This window comes from Ruditapes philippinarum, unplaced genomic scaffold, assembly GCF_026571515.1.
Source record: "Ruditapes philippinarum isolate M1 unplaced genomic scaffold, ASM2657151v2 ctg2985_1_1_1_1, whole genome shotgun sequence".
Lineage (NCBI taxonomy): Eukaryota > Metazoa > Mollusca > Bivalvia > Venerida > Veneridae > Ruditapes > Ruditapes philippinarum.
Window position 1 is genome coordinate 90931 of NW_026856852.1, and position 21042 is coordinate 111972.

The window sequence follows — 21042 nt, forward strand, 5'->3', positions numbered from 1 at the left end:
ACTCTATACATGTAGCTGCTATATGTTTAGCTTCTGTATAATCATAATTTAATAAATTTAGCTTGTAACGATTTAGACCTATAGAATTGACCTTTTCGAAAACCTAGCTAAACACCGTTTTCCGGTACGTTACCGTTTAAGCTCTGGGGAATTAAATAACACAGTTACGTGATATTTCTATTTTTCTATCATTATTTAACCGTTTAAGGTAAAAAAAATGATGTTATTGAAAATTATCAATATTCCTTTAATATATATTGCAAATTAATCAAAAAAATAAATAATTTATAATGAAAATCAATAAAATTCAAACAGACGTAGTGGAATCTCCCATAATAAATAAGGTTATTTTCTGCGTAAACTTGTGTATTTACTTTATTTTTTGTATGGAATTATTCATACAATGATATTTAATTATTTTCTTATAAAGAAATAACTGTTTTATTTCAATTTAATTTTAAAAAGGCCGAAAACATCGAGTTCGCTATTACACTCCATTAGGTGAATTCCCCAGAGCTATGTACAGAAAGTACCGGAAAACGGCGTTTAGCTAGGTTTTCGAATTCGTGAATCACGATTTAACATTTTAATATTTTTTTAGATCTCGGAAAAATGTGTTTAAATCACTCTAATCAGGTTACTTATCCTTTCTGACCAATTATTCTTTTTACTCAAAATTGATTTCATGTAATAAATGAAGGTCCTAAATATCAGAATATTACAAAGGACCACAGCAGCTTGATATTCTGTATATCCCAGGTATACTCGATTAATAAAGTTTAATGTTGAACATTGTTCCAATGCAGTCCATGCTTACTTGATTTGAATACACTACTTTCGGTTTCACAATATGTTGTTACAAAAATGTTGTGCAATTTGGTGTGTAAGATCCTGGTACATCTAGAATAAATAGGTCGTTAAAAATAGAAAATTATTATTAGATAGATATTTGTGTCTATGAAGACACTGATGTGAAGAGGAAAAAGACGCAAACGAAAAATACAGGTTAGTTTCTCTTTTGCTTAGATCAGTGTAGATTATCTAAGAATAATTTAGATATCAAAATAATCAGTTAACATGTACGATCATGAATTTAAATTGTAAATTTCAGATTTATTTGTGTTCTTCCACTTCATTTATCCATTGTTTATAGGTATAGACTGGACATTAGAATGTGTCCGCAAGTGTTTTTAACATTATGATTTCCCCCAAATATTAAATTTCATCAATATTTATGTTTTTCTACAAACACACTCAGATCACTGCTAGGGTTAGGTTAGGGGTTAGTGTTATGGGTTAAGGTTAGGATTTTAAAACATAGATCTTGCTGCAGAAGTTATCTAAAAGTGCTCCGGCATATATTTTGTCAACTGTATGACCGATACTGCAGTATTGCAATCAAATTGTGTCATATTGTTTCAAATTCTTTGCAACATTTAATCTATTAGATTGGCAATTTGTCTTTTAATACTTTCCAGTTATATCATACTTCCACTGTGTATAAAAATTCAAAACATTATAGGTCTATTCAATCACTAAGCTTAATAGCTTGGTGTTTGTTAAAAATGGAAAGAAAGTTTCACAAGTTAGAGCAACCACAGGGGGCCCACACAGTGTGGCCCACACAGTGTTTGGATGGTATATACTGCTTGATAGTGACCTTGAAATGAGATTTTAGTCATAACCTTATAATATGTATATAAATATATTTATATACATATTATAAGGTTATGACTAAAATCTCATTTCAAGGTCACTATCAAGCAGTATATACCATCCAAACACTGTGTGGGCCCCCTGTGAGAGCAACATAATTCATTCACAAAATGCAGCCCCGGCTAGACTTACAAATCTGTCTGCAGCAATTTTTTGCATAATGAATTTACCCAAATCACTCAGATTAGTTTTAGGGTTAGGGTTAAGGGTTAGTGTTATTGGAAAGGGTCAGGGTTAGAATTTTAAAACATGGATTTTGCTGCAGACATATTCTAAAAGTGTTCCAGCAGCCCCAAAAGAAGAATCACAGGACCACTGGTAAGGAGCTAAGCATGGCCACAAACAAGAAAGGAGGGTAAAAAGGTTGGGTAAGGATGGGGCACGTAAATCAAAGCCAATGAATGAAAATATTAATATGAAATAAATGAGATCATTAACAAAGTCGGCATAAATGCATTTTCTGTGTAGCGCCATTTAAGTCCCTGTCATGGCATAATGTCCCTCAATGTCATGTAAGTTTGGATATAGGACTCACATATACAAACTCGGCTTCTATTGGGGAAACATCAAGGGCCACTCTGAAGCCATTAAGAGTAAGGCTTACAAATCTCTTTAATTGTTTGACCCAAGCTGAAGAATAAGTCTTGTGTCTGGTCACTATGCACTGATGCTCTCATTGGCCAGTCGGACTACAATAATTAATTGGACATCAAGCATTTCTGTCATGCTTGGTTCCCTAGAATGGTGGAGCCTTGTACAAAGACACATAGTTTAATACCTGAATTTTATGTTTTATAATACATGTATTTTACAAAATACTGTTAACCATTCCTTTGCCAGACTACTCAAATCAGTAACAAAACAAACTCCAAATTCTCATTCCAATTCGCTTTCAAACAATTTAAGCAACACTTGACAATTGCAAAAACTTATTTTTGTCCAGGACCATTTATCACTTGCCCCTTGCAGGGCTCATGGTAAAAAGTGCTTTAAGCTCGATTTAACATGTCTTACCCTAAACACACAATGTCATACATCGAAGGATTTTTAAATAACTAGGCATAAATGTCTACCACATCAAGACAACATGTCACAACAAAGACCCATGTCCCTACCTTCAAGGTCAAGGTCACACTTATAGTTTGAAGGTACTCATTCTTTCGAGAAGAGTTTGAAGATACACATTCATGTCCAGACTGTAACTTTGTCATGCATGGAGGGATTTTAAAATAACTTGGCATAAATGTGTACCACATCAAGACAATGTGTCGTGGCTAAGGCTCATGTTCGTCTGTTCGTGTGTCCCCACTTACACAACAATCATGTCCAGACTGTAACTTTGTCATGCATTGAGGGATTTTAAAATAATTTGGCACCAATGTCTATCTCATAACAACATTTTGTCGCGTCCAGGAACCACGTCCCTTCTTCAAAGGTCAAGGTATCACTTATATTTTGAAGGTTCATGCGATCACATTAGAGATTACAGGTACAATAATACAACAAACAATATTCAGCAATTAGTTACTTTCATTCTATTTTCTTTTCATAATACCTGCATGCTTAAGAAACCTTTTCGGGGGCATTCATCACTTGGGTGACAGCTCTTGTTTGGGAAAAAGAAAAATAAAGTATGGCACATGCTTGTGTTAGCTCTTGTTTTGGGAATAAAGATAAAACATATAATTCAAGTTAATTTACTGATTAGCACAAGATAATCAAGATTTGAAATGAATATACATTTGCAGTTATAATTGTTCAGTTTGTCTTATAACCTTTATTTAGAATGGAGACCAGTTCATCTGAAGAAATTAACAATGTTGTAGGAGACGATTTATTGAGAGATCTTAGTAACAAAAACAGAAATGCAGATGACAATTCTGAAAGATGCCTTACTATGGACAACAAACCAGATTGTACAAAAGAAATCAATGAATCTGTTAACTCCCAGCCTGCTGAGGAAGGTTATCAAAGTAAGGGAGGTATACCAGAGGTTGATAAAGGTGGAGTAGGTATACCAAAGGGTGATAAAGGTGGAGGAGGTATACAAGAGGGTGATAATAGTGGAGGAAGTATACCAGAGGGTGATAATAGTGGAGGAGGTATACATGAGGTTGATAGAAGTGGAGGAGGTATACCAGAGGGTGATAAAGGTGGAGTAGGTATACCAGAGGGTGAAAATAGTGGAGGAGGTATACCAGAGGCTGATAAAGAGAAACAAAGTGAAACCCTGAGACAAAAATCTGATGAGGATGCTCTCATTCAAAATAAAGATTCACATGATAATGGTTCAAATATTACACCTAACATGAACAATGACTTTGATGGAAACCAGTATTCTCATGCAGTTGAAGTAAAAGATACATGTACAACAATATCAGTTCCAGGTAATTTGATGATTATTGATGTTACTAGTACACCGTCAGAAAACTTGCAGGATAGTGTACAAGAAAGGCATGAAACTGGTCAGTCGGAAAGTAAAATGAAAGATGCTAGTAAACCTGCAGGTACTGCAAACGGTAATAAAGTCCCATCTAAGGAAAGGGAAGATGCTCTTGCAGCTTTAAGGCAGGGACAAACTTATGATGAAGAGGAAGACTTTGAAGAAGATTATTTTGATGTTGAGAAATTTAACAAAGCCAGAGAGAATTATGTTTACTTTTGGAAAAATTATGATATTTACAGCCAGTGGCATAGCTCAGTTTTCTACGTCAATGGCAAGAAATTTTGTAATGCAGAGCAGTATATGATGTTTAAGAAAGCAGGTAAATCCTTTATACATTTATAGAGATAGCTAGTAAATAGTACATGTAATGCTTTTCTAATGCATGGAAATAGAAGTGGCAATTTATCTCTTAGCAAGGGAATAGTTGTTATTTGAAATTCAGCAAATGTGGGTTTTTTCCACAAGTACTATCTCCCAATACAAACAAACTTTTTCGATTAAAACTCCATGGTGCACTGCTGTTCAACCAGTTGCACTTATTTAGAAGTTGTATTTGTGAATGTTTTTTGTACCCCAGGATATAGCTGGTAAACACAAACTATTCTTATTTCTTGAGTAAGTCTATTAACTACTAAGATAGTCAATTGCATGATTGTATATAAACCAGGCTGGTGAAAATGCCCGATTGGGCTTATGACATAAAAAATCTTATTTTTAGAAAATAAATAAATATATTTCTTTTAAACTTTGTTTATTTATTGAGAATAATATTTGACATAAACTGAATGAAAAATATTTGGTTATTGTCACCTTTGTGAGTATTATTAAATTTTCCTCTTTTTATTGTTTCAATAACACATAATGTTTGAAGTCCTTGAAAAATATGTTACATATTCAAAGTGTAAAACAAAATAGAGTAAATAACTTCTTTGTGCTCTAATTATTGAGCCAATCTAATTATTGAGCCAACACCTGTCAGCATACATATCATTCAGTTTTCAGACAAAAATTCAAAATATAATGTTCAGTGTCAAAGCATTGTCAAAATATAAATGCAAAAAAACAGAATATTTAATCCAAATATATAGAATAAAGATACTGGCCAGTGCAATAATCTAGAGCAAAATGAAGTTGTTGGACACATTTCTATTAGAATATTTCATTACAACATAATTTCTACGAACTTAAAATATTTTGTTTCCACAAAAAGAGAAGAAGGGAAATAGTTCTAAGAAAAAAGAAGATAACCAAAATGTTTTTATTTTTATTTGTATCATATGTAAATGCTTAATAAACAAAACAAGTGAGAATGAAACATATTAATTATTTTTTTAGAAATACATTGTATGATATTTTATGTTTAAGCCCGATCAGGCATTTTCACCAGCCTGTTAACATGTATGATAATTTTTATAACAAATTATAAATCTGTTGCAAGGCCATTAAAATGTCCAATTTTCTCATATTCATTAGAATTTAAAATCATGGCAAACCAGTTATCAGAAGAAAAGCATGGGAATTAAAATGACCAGAAATCTATGGAATATATTAAATGACCTATTTTCCTATAGATGTTATGTTATTTAACTTAAAATCATTTTGAAAAACATGTGTTCCTAAATTTCTATAATTTAATAGGTGATGTTAAATTTAAAATATTCTATTCAGAGTTATTTGAAGATAGAGAGATTGCTAACCAAATTTTGAAGTGCAAAGATCCCAAGAAGATAAAAGCTTTTGGGCGGAAAGTAAGGGGATTTAATCAGGAAATATGGCAACAGCATTGTTTATATATTGTCAAAGAAGGAAATAGGGAAAAGGTAAGCAATTTTTTTAGATAGATTATAGAACCTTTAATGGACATAATATTGCTCATTTAATGTCTATTATTTAGGTAAAGATTAACTGTATTAATTGGTATTGAATATATTCATTTAAGAACATATTGTGAATGATAAGAGGGTTGCACCTTTTTCCACACATTTACATCTGCAGAAGTATGAGAACACATTGAAAGCCCACATCTGTAGGCAAGGGAATTAATGCAGGAAAAAATATACATTATTGCTACTCTTGCATAAAATTATATGTCTAAATCAGGAAATAGTATTTCCTTTTCGGTACTTTGTATGAAGAAACCATTGCTTAAGCTATGCTTTTCAGATGTCATTTGACAGTAACTGTTATAGTTTGATAATAAAACTCTAAGCTCTAAGTTTTAAGCTCTTTTTACATTGCACCCTGAGATACACTACATATAATTAAAAAAAAGTGCAACAACTGCTCTTGCCTTGGTCATGACAATCTAATGCATTTTTTCTTCTCTATTAATTGTTTACCTGCATGTGCAGTTTTTATACAGGAAAAAGTATTACTTTTTGAATGATAAAGTATTACTTTGTTTTTATATTTTTGAAACAAACAGCCAAATGAAATGATCACATTATTTTAGACTCAGCCTTGAAATCAGAAGAGGGTAAACTCTTAGAGCTGATTAGGGGAAATTTACTTGATTTAAATTCACATTTATGAATTTTCTTAGTTGTTGATCCATTTTAACTAATATTTCCTAATATCATTCATAGTTTTACTATGTATCATAGGAAAACATATTATTGGCAATAAATAAAGTTGTGCTTTAAAAAATACATATATGCATGTACACCAAGACTTAGAATATTTAGTGTTTTTTATGAACTTGTAAATGTTCATGTGTCAAAATGTTTTTGTGGAAAGGTGAATATTTTGATATTGTTTCATATTTGATATTTTACTCTTTATGAAACAGTTTTTACAAAACAACGATTATCTGGCAGACCTACTATTGACATATCCAAAAGTTCTTGTTGAAGCTAGTCCATATGATACTATATGGGGTATAGGGCTAACTGAAGACTCTCCGGAAGCTTGGGATGAAAGCACATGGCAAGGATCAAACTATTTAGGATATGTAATTACTGAGGTTCGAGATGATATAATGGTGGAACGTGGTATGATTGAAGACGAAGACAGACAGGTGAAGTGTTGATACAAATTCTTTGAAAATCAAGTTGACAAATACTGTATATATAATTTTCATGTTGTTGCTGTATATTTACAGAGATTTAGATAACAGAGATAAGCAGCTCATTGTACTCCATTGAAATATCACTCATGCCTATCATATCTCTAATATGAGAGTACCTATGATAGTGGTTGTATGATGTATATTGTTGAATATTTTATCTGACACTCAGAATTCATGATATCATTGAAGTTTATTAGTCCCCTACCGGATTAACCGGAGGGGACTTTAGGTTTACCCTCCGTCCGTCTGTCTGTCCGTTCGTCTGTGTGTCTGTCAGTCTGTCCGTCCGTCCACAAAACTGGATCCCGCCATAATGCAAAAAGTACTGAAAATATTTTTATGAAACTTCATATATGGATAGATGGCAGTATGGAGATTATGCATGTCTTTTTTCTTCTTCCTATGTTGGAAATTCTGGAAATAGTCTGAAAATATGGCAAATTTATCACATTTACTGGATCCAGTGATAACTCAATATTTTTATGAAACTTGAAATATGGGTAGATGGCAGTCTGGAGATTATGCACATCTTTTTCTTTTCTTCCTATGTTGAAAATTCTGGTTGCTATGGCAACAAATAGCCTGAATTTCAAGATTTCTTTCACTTAAGTTCTTTATTTCTTAAGGTGTTTACTTCAAACTTTAAATATAAGTTTCCAGTCATCAACCACATCATATGTGACAAGGTTTTCAACTCTAGCACAAAAATTATCAGTATAACCTCCCTTGAACTTAGAATTTTTATGAAAAAAAAATGTTGTCTTTTTTAAATAACTTCTTTATTTCCTAATGTATCTACTTCAAACTTCATATATATGTTTCTTATTATCACTCAACATTTTTGAGACGGTTAAATACTCTAGCAAGACTATTTCCAGAATTATGTCCCCCTTGAACTGAGATTTTTTTCGAGAAATTGGTATTTTTCACTCCAACTTCTTCATTCCTTATAGGATTTACTTTAAAATCCCACATTGTAATAATATGACAAGGTTGTATAAACATAATTTCCTTACTAGGCAGGGAAACTTAACACATTACTGTGATAAAGACAAACTTAGAACTCAAAAGATTTAAGTTCATTCATGTCATTCATTCACTGGTAAAATTGAATGGCCAATGGCCCATCAGAATGTTGCTGGGGTTCTAACAGGTAGGGGACTTATGGATTGCTTGCAATACTATGATAATTGCTTGTGATTACAATAGTTGGCATCATTTTGAAGATAAATCATGAATTAAGGAGTAGTTACTACTTCAAAAACATTGACAAGGGCGGCAAAATCAAATGTCTGTATAAGTTGTCCCACAGCCTGTATTGACAAGTGAATTTTTATTAAGAATGTACTTTATTGATATCAAACAAATAAGACAAAAAGATGAGTCAGATAAAACAGACAAATCAGATTTTGCCATAGTAAATAGATAGCCATGACATTTGGCCAGTATAATTGTTTTAATATTTTTTGCCAACAAACAAGTATACTATGGTCTCCTTGTAAGATAAAAACAGGACAGACTTTAGTGATCTTTTTAAATTTGGTAACTTTTACGTGTTTATGTTGACCTCATTTTTTTGGTCTCCAAAGGTTATTTTTACCCAGCTTCTAGATGATAGTTAAAATTGCTCTAAACACAGGCCATCATCTTTGAAAAATGGTTGTAATATCAACAAAAGATTGATAAATCATAAATAGAGAAATTTTGTTTATTAAGGCTGATACAGGAGTTTTTAACTTTTAAATGAAAATGTTGAGTTTATCTACTGTAGTAGTGTAAAAAGACCCTGTTCTAGATACCTCATTTAATGACCATAAAGTGAATTTGTCTGTAATAGTTGGTCTGCAATATAATGAATAGTAATGTTGATAGTATTGGATATAATACAAGTCAACAAATCAGGAAAGAAATATATATGAATGTTGTTTGTAAGTGTGGGATACATGATTTAATATTTCATATCTTTATAAACTATAACAGACATTGAAATGTTCTAGAACAGAATATTATTATTCATGGTGTATATGTTTAGACCTGTATCAACATTTTTTAAAGAAATATTTCATTTGAATATCCAAATGATACATTTCTATTGTATTTTTTATTATTTGAAATTTGCATGTGGCAATAAAAATCTTGTGCATATACATGTACATTGTATATAAGATAATGCAGCTATAGATATATAAATAGCTATTCACTTTCATATATACAAAATGATATGCTTATAGACAGACAAACATATTTTATAAATTGTTTTACAGAAGTATATAGAAACATTGTTAGCAGCTTCAGGATACGCATATGGGTATGACAGCTACATGGAGGGAGGCGAAGCAAGGCAAGGGCATGCTGGACATACAGGCGGAAATACTGAGCATGATGAACACACAAAAGGTCATGATGCCAAAAAAGAAACATACTTCCTGTTTGACAGGGGCATTTTCAGTCAGTTTTACCCAAGTCACTTCGTGGTTGATGATGTAGATTTTTCGTCTGCTGAACAATATATGATGTACAAGAAAGCAAGTAAGAATGCTATCAATATTCTATTATATTCTTTTATATTTTTTTATAACTATAGTCCAAGAGTTTACTCATCTTTAAAGCTTAGCAGAACCAGGAATGTATAGTGACTTTACATATATTAAACATACCCTAGCTGAACCAGTGGTTCACGATGAACTATTATCATAGAGTTAATATTTTAGAATCTGTCATTTGGTCTCAACATTGATCAACTCTTTTGTAAATACTGGGCATTGAACATTTATTCATGATTAAATAATCCATTTTGGTTTAAAGTATTTAGAGAGCAGTCATATTTAGCTTAGCATCTTCATCTACATCACAATATTTGTTTCAAGTTTACTACAATCATGTTGTTATAAATATAAAAGACAAAAGAAAATATATTGCATACACTGGGACTTGTGTTTGAGCTGTTGAAGTGCTGTTATAACACCTAACATTAGTACTTGTTGAAAGCAGATTCCACATTTACTCAGATATTTTTGGCTTCAAGCTTTCTTTACTATCTAACTTTTTTGTATTAAAAACCTTAAACTTATGTTGTCTTATTTTTTCCATTTACAGTGTTGTTCAATGATGATAAAGCTGCGAAGGAAATTTTAGCTAAAACTGAGCCGAAAAAGATCAAGAAATTGGGTCGGCAAGTGAAAGGGTTTGATGAAGAAAAATGGCAGAAAGAGTGCCTTTATATTGTCAAGAAAGGAAACATGGAAAAGGTAATGTCTTTCATATTAATGTTTTAATACATAGGGTGTCATATGATTACTGTAATTTAATTATAAAATAATACATGATGTTCATGTATATACTCGTAAAAAAAGTTTGTCTATATATCTGAGTCTGTTAAAAAGGCAAACAGAACATCATAGCTTGGTGAAATAAAGTAAATATTAAATTTTTTTCTTAAATAAAGTACATATTTAATGTTTTTCTTTATGGTGTCATCACCAACATTTAAATTATTCCATTCTATGCACACAACAGAATCAAAGCTTTCATATTTATGTAGCATAACCATAATGATGTAGCTCAATACCAAGTTTTTCTATCTTACATAAATGTGGTACAAAACTGTACAACTATTGGTCTGATATTGTAACAATTTTACATGATTTATAGGTGCTCCTTAAGTAGTAATTATGCTTAAATTATACTACTCAAAATTTGCTAAGGATCACTTTTTCTACAGTGCGTTACTTTTGTGTATTTGTAATAAATGTGAAAATTGATTAAAAGGAATTAAATATAATTATTTAGGAATTTATTTTTATAAAAAAATAATGAAAATGGAAGTGTTCCTTGACGTGTGCCTGTTGTAGAAAGGGTGTGCTGGATGAAAATCAACATTTTGGAGATCACATAGTGGAATAAAAAAATCTTGCAAATCAGGAAATGGTTGGCATACGGTGTTTAATACAGAGTATGGTGTTCACAGGCATTAATTACGGCATTGCCGCCGCATGCTGCTGATGAGCCTGCTGATGTGTAGGTCCGTTTTCCCCTGAGTGCTTATTCCTGCCCACACCATGACTGAACCTCCGCCAAAACGGTTGTGTTCTGCAATGCATGCTGGAGCTAAGCTTTCATTTGGACTTCTCCAAACCCTAGCCTGTCTGTCTGTGAAGTCCACACAAAACCTTGACTCATCAGTGAAGAGGACTGGGGTCCAATCATCAACTGCCCATGTGACATGAGTCTGCGCTCATTGCAAACGCTCTTGAAAATGGTGTTGTGTCAAGGGAATGCGAATTGCTGGCCTCAGTGACCTCAATCCAGCATCATGCAACCTGTTTCTAACAGTTTGTGTGCTTACACGCAAAACAGTTGCATTCTGGAAGTCGTTACATAAGGTCCTACTGTTAGAAAACCGTTGGCACCTGGCCTGAAGGACAATAAATCGGTCATGGGCTTGAGTCGTTGAAAGTTCCCGACCTCCGGCTTGGCCCTGCAAGACATTTCCAGTAATTTGGAATTGGTTCCACATCCTGGAGACGCTCTGGGATATCCCAAGGACATGGGCAACATGCTTTTGTGAACGACCAGCCTCCAACATTCCAATACCCCTGTTCATCTCATCTTCACACAGATGACGTCTAACCTGTTTATTTGCCATAGTTTGTTAATTTCAAACACAGTTTTACAATAAAACAAGAGAAGTCTTGCTGCTTGTACATATTTAAGTGAAAGCACATGGCCATAAAACACTAAATCTCCATGGGTATGTTTTTCCATGTGCTTATCATGCAAGGTGTACATGACAAATAGATAACTTAAGTACACGATTATGAGGTCCCCGTACAGGTGTATTGTTAGTGGAAATGTGATTTCAATATGATGATAATAGGACTGAAATATGCAATGTCAAAAAGTTGATCCTTAGCAAATTTTGAGTTATATATTTAATTATTTTTTTAATGAGTTAAGTTATCAATCTTTGCTTGCAAATAAAATGAAGTTAATTTTGAGGATGAAATATTTAAAATTAATACTTAAATTTATCATCTGACATTGTATTTTTTATAACTTTAGGGATTTAACTATTTAATACATTTTTTTTCAGTTTTCTCAAAATGAAAAATTGAGAAAAGCTATTGTGACAACATACCCAAAAGTTTTTGCTGAGGCAAATCCTTACGATAAAATATGGGGAATTGGTCTGAAAATCAGAGACCCAAAAGCAGACAAAAGACACACATGGCAGGGGAGAAATTTCCTTGGTTACATTTTGACTGAAGTCCGCGATGAACTTTTGAATAAATGGGGACTGCTAAAGGAGGAAAAAGTATCGGTAAGTTGAGACTGACATTGAGTTGATATGAAAGGAATTGAATAATTATTTTTCTTTTCAAATTAAATCTGTAAATGGCCCACAGATGATATGATATTGCTCTCTCTAAAAAATAAGCACATACTGATGCTCAATTATTATACCCCCCACAAAGCCTAGCTTGTCGGTCAGTCGGTCCACATCATGGTTTCTGGATGATAACTAGAGTTTGAAATGAGGTATTGTAATCAAACTTTGAATATAGCAACCTAATATGGAAACCCCACTTGGTATAGCATTTAGACCCCTTGGGGTCAAGGTCAAGGTCACCATTACTAAAAATAGAAAAAGTGGTTTTCGGATAATAACTAGAGCTAGGAATGAGATATTGTAATCAAACTTGGTGTATAGCCAGCTCATAGAAAGATCCCAGTTTGTATTGCATTTGGACCCCCTTAGGTCAAGGTCACCATTGCTAAAAATAGAAAAATGATTTCTGGGTAATATTTTATTTGAAATATCAATGCAATATCATAATGCAAATGAATGTTTTAAGTTTGATAACTCTAATAGGTAGTTATACCCCCGCACAACAAAGTTGTAATGCATACTGGAATCAGCTGTCCGGCCGTCCGACTGTCAGGCGTCCGTCAGTTTTTCTTGTCCACCCAATAACTTAAGATTCCTTTGACCCACAGTCTTCATATTTGTCATGGAGGATAGTCATGATTAGTAGATGACCCCTATTTATTTTGAGGTCACCATGTCAAAGGTCAAGGTCACAGGCACCTTGACTTCAAAAAGCTTGTCTGCCCAAAAACTTAAGATTTCTTTGACCCACAGTCATCATATTTGGCATTGAAGTTAGTCATGGTTAGTAGATGACCCCTATTTTTTTGAGGTCTCAAAGTCAAGGTCACAGGGGCTTTAACTTCAAAAAGCTTGTCTGCCCAATGACTTGATTAGTAGATGACCCTTATTGATTTTGAGGTCACCAGGTCAAAGGTCAAGGTTACAGGGGCCTTGAATGAAAAAAACTTGTTCGCCCAATAACTTCAGATTCCTTTGACCCACAGTCTTTATATTTGGCAAGGTTAGTCATGATAAGTAGGTGACCCTTATTGATTTAGAGATCACCAGGTCAAAGGTCACGGTCAGAAGGGCCCTGACTTAAGAAAGTTTATCCCCCCAATAACTTAAGAATCCTTTGATCCACAGTCTTCATATTTGGCATGGAGGTTGATTATGACCATTGAGTGAACCCTACAGATTTTGAAGTCAATGGGTCAAAGGTCAATGTCACAGGGGCCTTTAGTTCAAAAAGCTTTCCCGCAGAAGAATGCTTTGGTCAAAAGTCTTCATACTTAGTATTGAGGTTGGTTATGACTATGAGATGACCCCTATTTATTTTTAGGTGACTGTGTCAAAGGTCAAGGTCACAGGGGCTTTTATTACAATAAGCTTGTTTGCTCAAATGCCTGTCCACAGTGTATTGATTTGGCAGAGCTGCATTAATGGTGGGGGGGGGGGCAGGCATTGAAGTCATTCAGTGGCAGTTTCAGTTTTGAGGTCAGTAGGTCAAAGGTAAAGGTCACTTTGATCTTTGCCACTAAAAACATGTAGAATACATAACTTAGCAAAGCACTGGTTTACTTCCCTCAGATTTGGCTGGGAGGTTGTCCTTGAGCTCTAAATGACTACTGTTGATTCTGAGAAAGTGGTATGCGGGGGTATTCACCCCATGACAGTGGCAGTTCTAGTTTGACCTAATTGAGACCCTTTTTTACACCAGAACAAATTTTGTCATGTAATGTTATGCACCTAGTTGTCTGTATGTTAACAGTTTTGTGGCTGGTCGAAGGAAATTGAAACTACTTGACAGATATGTTAACCTTAATGAGATGAAGTGTATAGCACCAGGGATTACAATGTACTTGATTATATAGACTCATGCAGGAAAACACATAAAGTTTTATTGTGTGAAACTACAATGTCTAGAGCTTAGATATTTAGCATAGCATTGCCTTATTGCCCTACAAACTGGTATGACTCATGCTTCTTGGTTCAATATTGGCCCAGCCCCAGGGATCACTTGTTTTGTATAGACTTTTATAGGAAAACACATCTGAGACTTATTGTGTGAAACTACAAGGTATTTGGCATGAAACATCACTTTGTGGACCACAAAAAAACTGGTATTTATCATGCCCCTTGGGTCAATACTGGCCCCATCCCTAAGGTCACTTAGTTGATATGGTCTTGTATGAGAAAACTCATTTCAGTTTTATTTTATAAACTACAATGCCAAAATCTAAGATATTTAGCATAAAGCATTTGCTTGTGAACGTCTGTAAATTTTTATTAATCATGTCCCTGGGGTCACTATTTGTCAGCCCTGGTTTACTTGATTTATATAAACTTATATAGGTAAACACATTTAAGTCTTATTGTGTATAACTACAAAGCCCAGATTTTGATATTTGCCATGTAGCATCAATTTGTAGATTTCCACAAAAGTTATATTTATCGTAACCCTCAGGTCAAAATTGCCCCTGCCACGGAAGTAACTTGCTGTACATGTATGTAGACTAAGGTATTGGAGAACACATCTTTTTGTGGATAAAATTCTTAATACTATGCCTATATATTTGACATATAAGATTGCCTAGTAGACCTTTATAACAGTTTTATGAATCATACACTAAGGGTAGAAAATGCGTTCACCTTGTAGGTCATATAGTATCATTTGGATAATTAAGATAAACATTTGTCAGACATGTTTTTTTATTGAAGACCAATTAAAAGGTTATTTTTTATTATTGAAACAAATTATCATTTGGGTTTATATTGCCCAGATTATTTTTGATAACTCAAACAAATTTACATTCGGGCATATTGCCCTGCCTTTGTTGTGCTCTTTTTATTCAAATTGGCTTCAGAAGACAAAAAAAGGAAAAACCTTTTTTCTGTAAATTTACTTTTAAAAGATTTGTTGTTTGCTTTTAGAAAAGTGAAGAAGTCATGGATACCCCAATTTTCTTATAAAAATTAAAAGTGTATCTGTTTAAATGTATCAGTGAGTTCAAACAATGAGCTGTTTACACATATAAATCTTTTGTTATTTAGTTGTTAAATTTACTTTTAATAAGAAAACAGTTAGAATGTCAAAGTCCATTCACGTGTCAATAACTAATTGATCTTTGCAGAAATATATTGAGAAGCTACAAAAAGATTGGGTTGATGATTTAACTAAAAATGATCCACACACCACCACACCAGAGACAGACTATCCCATGGAAGCCAAAGTTGACAGCTGGTGGGAAAATAGTCATGAAGATCTAAATCTAAGAAATAAAGATAATTTCAGCACTGAACATAATGACAATGGTAAAGATGACAGGAATACAAAACATGCTGTTGATCACAAAAAACATAATGATGATGTTCACCATGGGAATTATTTCTCTAAACATGTTGATGACCATACAAAACATAATGATAATAATAAAGAGGACAACAAACAATCCTCAAAACAAAGGGGTGACCATCAACATCATGGGAGAAACTTCAAAAAGAATGAAGACATAAGGAAAGAAACTGGAGATAGAAATAAATCAAGGACCAAAGATAAAGATAGTAAAGAGAAAAGAAATCGTTCACCATTGAGAAATGAGACAGCAATTCCTAAGACAGATAACAAACGTTCTGTTGGTAAAGAAAAGGATTCATCGTTAAACATAGGACATAAACTAGCAACACATGCTGATAGAGATAGTACAGTTATGGAAAAAACTGTAAAATCAAATCAAGGTAATAAAAAAGGAGAAAATGTTCAGAAACAAAATAAGGATAACGGAAAGCAAGAAATTGTTGTTGAAGACTTTGATATACGAGTTGTAATGGCTGCTTATTCAAGTAATGATCAGGTAATAGACAAGAAACCTGAATCAGCATCAAATAAAAAAGGAAGTAAGAAAGGACAGTCTCAGCATGATGACAAACATTCAGAAGAGATTCATGAACCTTTAACTGATAGAGCTGAAGGAATGCCCTGCCAAGATAAGTCTAGAAGAAGAAGGAAGAATGCAAGTAAGAAAAGGAAATGACTAAGACATTGTTGTTGTTGTTGCTGTTGATGATAATGATTATATTTTCAATGTTTCAAAATAGCAATAATTATTATTTGCTGTCAACAAATGTTCGGATGAATGGATTATGTTCACATATAAATATATTACTATAGTCTGACTTGAGCTATTCAATGGTTACTTCTGAGTAGTGGTCACTTGCCAACAACAGTCATGCTAATTCCCCATGAAAATCCCGATTTAAATGGCCATGGAGAGTGGTCACTTGCTGTGTACAGCCAGCGGTCAATTGAATAGGCTTCCTTTTGGCCATTTTGAACCCAAACAATGGTCAGTGTCACTTTGTTGACATCATGATGTGACAAGATGTGAATAATTCAATGAATAACTCAATGTTGCGTATCATTAATTGATATTGCTTGTTTAGACACGCTTGATTGTAACATATTCAAACTGACAAAACCTTTTGCTTTTAATTGATGGATGTGCTCGTTTGAATTTAATTGAGTGAAACGATTTTTTTTATAAATCAAGCAAGTACAAAGTGGAAGTTACAATTGTAATCAGCACTAGGAAACAAAACAAAATGCTGTGATTGGGATTAATAGAAGTGATATCTAAAATGACCATAAACAGTTAATATCAAGCTTTATATTCCTCAGTTAAAAAATCAAAATACACCATAAGTTTCTGACAAGAAGTTTTTTCTGAAAATTAGATCTTTAAATAGACTAAATTGATCGTGACCTTTACTCATAAATGACCTTGAGAAACAAATTATTTGATTTCTCTTGATTTTTGCTATAACTGACTATTACTTTGTTATTTATGAATTGATTGTCTTCAAACTTGAAGAAAACTTTATTTTGGTCCTTGACTCATAATTAACCTGAATCTTATAGGTTCAATTATTGAAAATTCACTGTTTCTTTCTAAAACTGAAAGAATCAAGTTGATTTTCTTCATACACAACAATCCTTTGAACAAGACATTTCAGAAAATCTTAATTGACTGACCTTCATTTGACCTTGCAATTTAAGTTGACATTGAAATTTGCATTTATTCATGGATGTGATTTATGTATTTTTATGTATATTTATTTACTTGGACAAAAGAGCACTTACGTGTACTACAAAACTTACATGATGAATAATTTAAATAGGACTTTTAAATGACATTGATTGTCAAGGACAAATTATTGAATTAAGCATAAATTGTCCATACCTTTGTTACATTTTTTACAGATTTGATTCCTTCTTGGACAAAGGAATACTTATGACAAGACCGACTTGTTGAATGCGTCAAATATGACAGTGACCTTCAATTATCCTTGACCATCAAGATCAAATTATTGTATTTTGCTTAAATTGTCATAATTGTTATTTATTTACTGATCTGTTTCATTCTTGGACAAAAGAACGCTATACTGATACGATTAATAGGTCAAATATGACTTTGGCACATAAATTACTTAGACTGTCAAGGTCAAATTATTGAATTTAGCTCTGACTATCATCACTGTTATGACATGTTGAATATTTCATGTATGACAACCCTTAAATGACCAAATGTTTAAATTGTCATAGCTATGTAATTTATGTATGGATTGGATCATGCTTGGACAACACCACATATGACACAATAGATGTGTAGTGACCTCACAATGATCTTAATTGTCAATGTAGAATTATTGAATTTTGCCTAAATGATCATTTGATAATGTTTATACAGGTTTGATTTTTAACAGTACAATATACACACTTATTGCAAAATTGACTTAAGTTACTTTTCAAGGTTGACATTGACCTCAAAATAACCTTATCTGTTTTTCAGGGTGTGAGAATTCTTTGCTTCAATTTTGTTCCTCAGGTGTTTTGATTTAGAAATAAAAAAAGTAAAGCTTGAACCCCCCCCCCTCCCCCCCAAAAAAAAAACCTTGCATAGAAGTGGTAGAAGTGGCTCTATTTAGCTCACCTACCACAAAGTGACATTGTGAGCTTTCGTGATCGCAATTCGTCCAGTCTGCGTCCATCTGTCTATCTGTCATCAGTCCGTCCTTAAACTTTTACTATAAATGACATCATATAAACCTTTCAGCATATTTCATCCAAACTTTACAGGAATGTTTCTTGGGTGGTCACCATTGAAAATCGTTCAAAGAATTGAATTCCATGCAGAACTCCGGTTGACATAGCAATGGAAAGAAAAAAAATAAAAAATCTTCTTTTAAAAACCCAATTCAAAGTGCTAAAGCTTAGATTTTCAGCATGAAACATCTTCTAGTGGATTTCTACAAATTTTGTTAAATAAAAGCCCTGGGGTCAAAATTGGCCCTGCCCAAAGGTGTAATTGATTTTCCTTATATGTATACTGTAAAAAAATTGAAAAAAAAATCTTCTCTTAATCTACAAGAGCTAAATCTTAGTTTCCATAGCAACCAGTGACTTCATAGCAGCCATTGACTTTCCATAGAAAACTGTAAATTTTTAAAGCAAACTTTAACTCTCCAAAGCAACGATTGAATCTACCATTCAATTTCAGAGCAGGCACTGACTTCCAAAGAAACCATTTATTTTGTATAGCAAGCAGTGACATCTTAAACTGTAGTTTTCCCTTAGAAATAGCAACAGGGTAAGATTTTACAAGTACACTATTTCAGATACAAAAATGAACTTTGTGATATCAGTCAAAGATCTAGATTTTATTTATGCTTTCATTTATAGTTTTCAATATCACTTGTTCTTTGTCATGTCGAATATTTATATTCAGGTGCGCGATATTCGGGCCATCATGGCCCTCTTGTTTCTGGTATATATATTTTTCTTTTTGATTGTCTTTGTTATGTTTTTGTTGGTATGTATGGCTAGTAAAAGACATTAAAATTACAAACTATATGTTACACATAAAATATCCAGACATATTATATGGCTTGGTTCTTACGAGGTTGAACTAGGGATGTTTTGGGTCGTTCGTGGCCGATTAGTTAAAATCGTTGACTCCAAACCACTTGTCCCTCACTGCTGAAGGACTTTGGATTCTTTCATGTGAGGAAGCTATCCAATGTCGGTTGTAATCTACTTTGGCTTGTTGGTACAAATAATGAATGGAAGAGCACCTGATATCTTCCTCTACCCATATTGTGTTGGTGTGACGTACTCCATTTGTACTTAAGAGACCGATTGATGGCAATCCACAAAACTTGTGTGTTTGTACATGACCACTGTCAAGTAAAATTTACCAGTCTAATAAAAGGACCTACCTGCAAGAGCTAAAACAAAAAGGTTTTCTTGTGTACATTATATTGATCATTACCAAGGCTTTAATATCTTTAATACATCGTCCTCTTATCACTATTGCTGACTTAAATTTTGCCTTTCTGTTTTAAAAATTATTTCGATCAACCTTGGCCATAGATGTTTTTTGCTTATGTAAATACCGTATATATGCGTTCTGTTCTGTTTATTAGCCGTTGTCAACTGACTACGTGCCAAATTGAGCTCTTTTTAACGAGATTTCTAAAACTAACTTGGTAGCCCAATATTGATTAAACTAAGTGCTGTTTAATGATGTTATAATAACAGGAATCACATGTGCAAATTCAAAGTTGTGATTGCAAACAGTTATATTTATGCAGGGCTCTTTAGTCCAACAAACTGTACTACCAGTTGATGTATTGTGCTATTTTATGTTTAGGCAATATGTCGAGGTAGAAGCGATATTCCGACCCAGAACAAAGAGTACCCCACAATGTAGCTTTGAATGTTGTAATATTTTTACTATCAGAAGGTTCTGAATCACTGGAGTCAATCATTCTTCGGCGAAAGTTCTCATGAGGTGAAATCAGTTTTTTTTCATGCAGCCTGTATCTCAATGGTCATCTTTTTTGTCATATTGTTTATATAACGTAATGTTTTACTTTTGAAAGTGATATATAATTGCCAATCATAATAATTTTCAAAAAAATATTATTAATTGTATTTTCAACCCATATGGACATTTTAAAAAAAGGATAATTCCATTAACCCATTAGCAAAGGTCAAAGGCGCAGAAATGACATATATTCTTGTCTTGATGTACAGCTATGAAATTTGGACCAGGAGTACAGTTTTAGATTAAAAAATTAACCTTGATATCAAGTGACCAAGATTTTGACAAAGTGACCTTGTCCTTTGATTTACAGCTATGAAATTTGGGACTTCAGATTTAATTCTGAACTTTGAACATTGTGGAAATGATTCATACCTTGATGACAGAATCTTTTTTTTTCAAAGGAATAATTCTGATTATTATCCATTAGTACGAGCCACATTTTGACAATCATTTAAAGTCATATGCAAATGTATATATGTGGAACACTCGACCGCCGGCTCACAAGCATAAAGCACCCTAGTCCACTTAGCCAAGTCATCGATTTTCTGAAGCAGTT

The 21042-nt window shown here is 33.2% G+C and overlaps 1 protein-coding gene across 1 annotated transcript; it reads left to right on the forward strand.

The window, feature by feature from the left end:
- The first annotated feature begins 816 nt into the window (after nt 1-816).
- On the forward strand, nt 817-19510 carry LOC132747914 (uncharacterized). Its single transcript, XM_060737445.1, has 8 exons — nt 817-1005; nt 3502-4481; nt 5831-5982; nt 6951-7178; nt 9494-9758; nt 10326-10477; nt 12322-12549; nt 15735-19510. Exons 2-8 carry the CDS (start codon nt 3503-3505, stop codon nt 16632-16634), a joined length of 2904 nt encoding a protein of 967 aa, XP_060593428.1. The 5' UTR covers nt 817-1005; nt 3502; the 3' UTR covers nt 16635-19510.
- The last annotated feature ends 1532 nt before the right edge of the window (nt 19511-21042 follow it).

What these genes read in the sequence shown, in the direction of transcription:
- LOC132747914 (XM_060737445.1), top strand. Translation starts at nt 3,503, where the DNA reads ATGGAGACCAGTTCATCTGAAGAAATTAACAATGTTGTAGGAGACGAT. An exon ending in AAGAAGGAAATAGGGAAAAG is followed by an intron (nt 5,983 to 6,950) that starts GTAAGCAATTTT and finishes TTTATGAAACAG; the next exon opens with TTTTTACAAAACAACGATTA. An exon ending in AGAAAGGAAACATGGAAAAG is followed by an intron (nt 10,478 to 12,321) that starts GTAATGTCTTTC and finishes ATTTTTTTTCAG; the next exon opens with TTTTCTCAAAATGAAAAATT.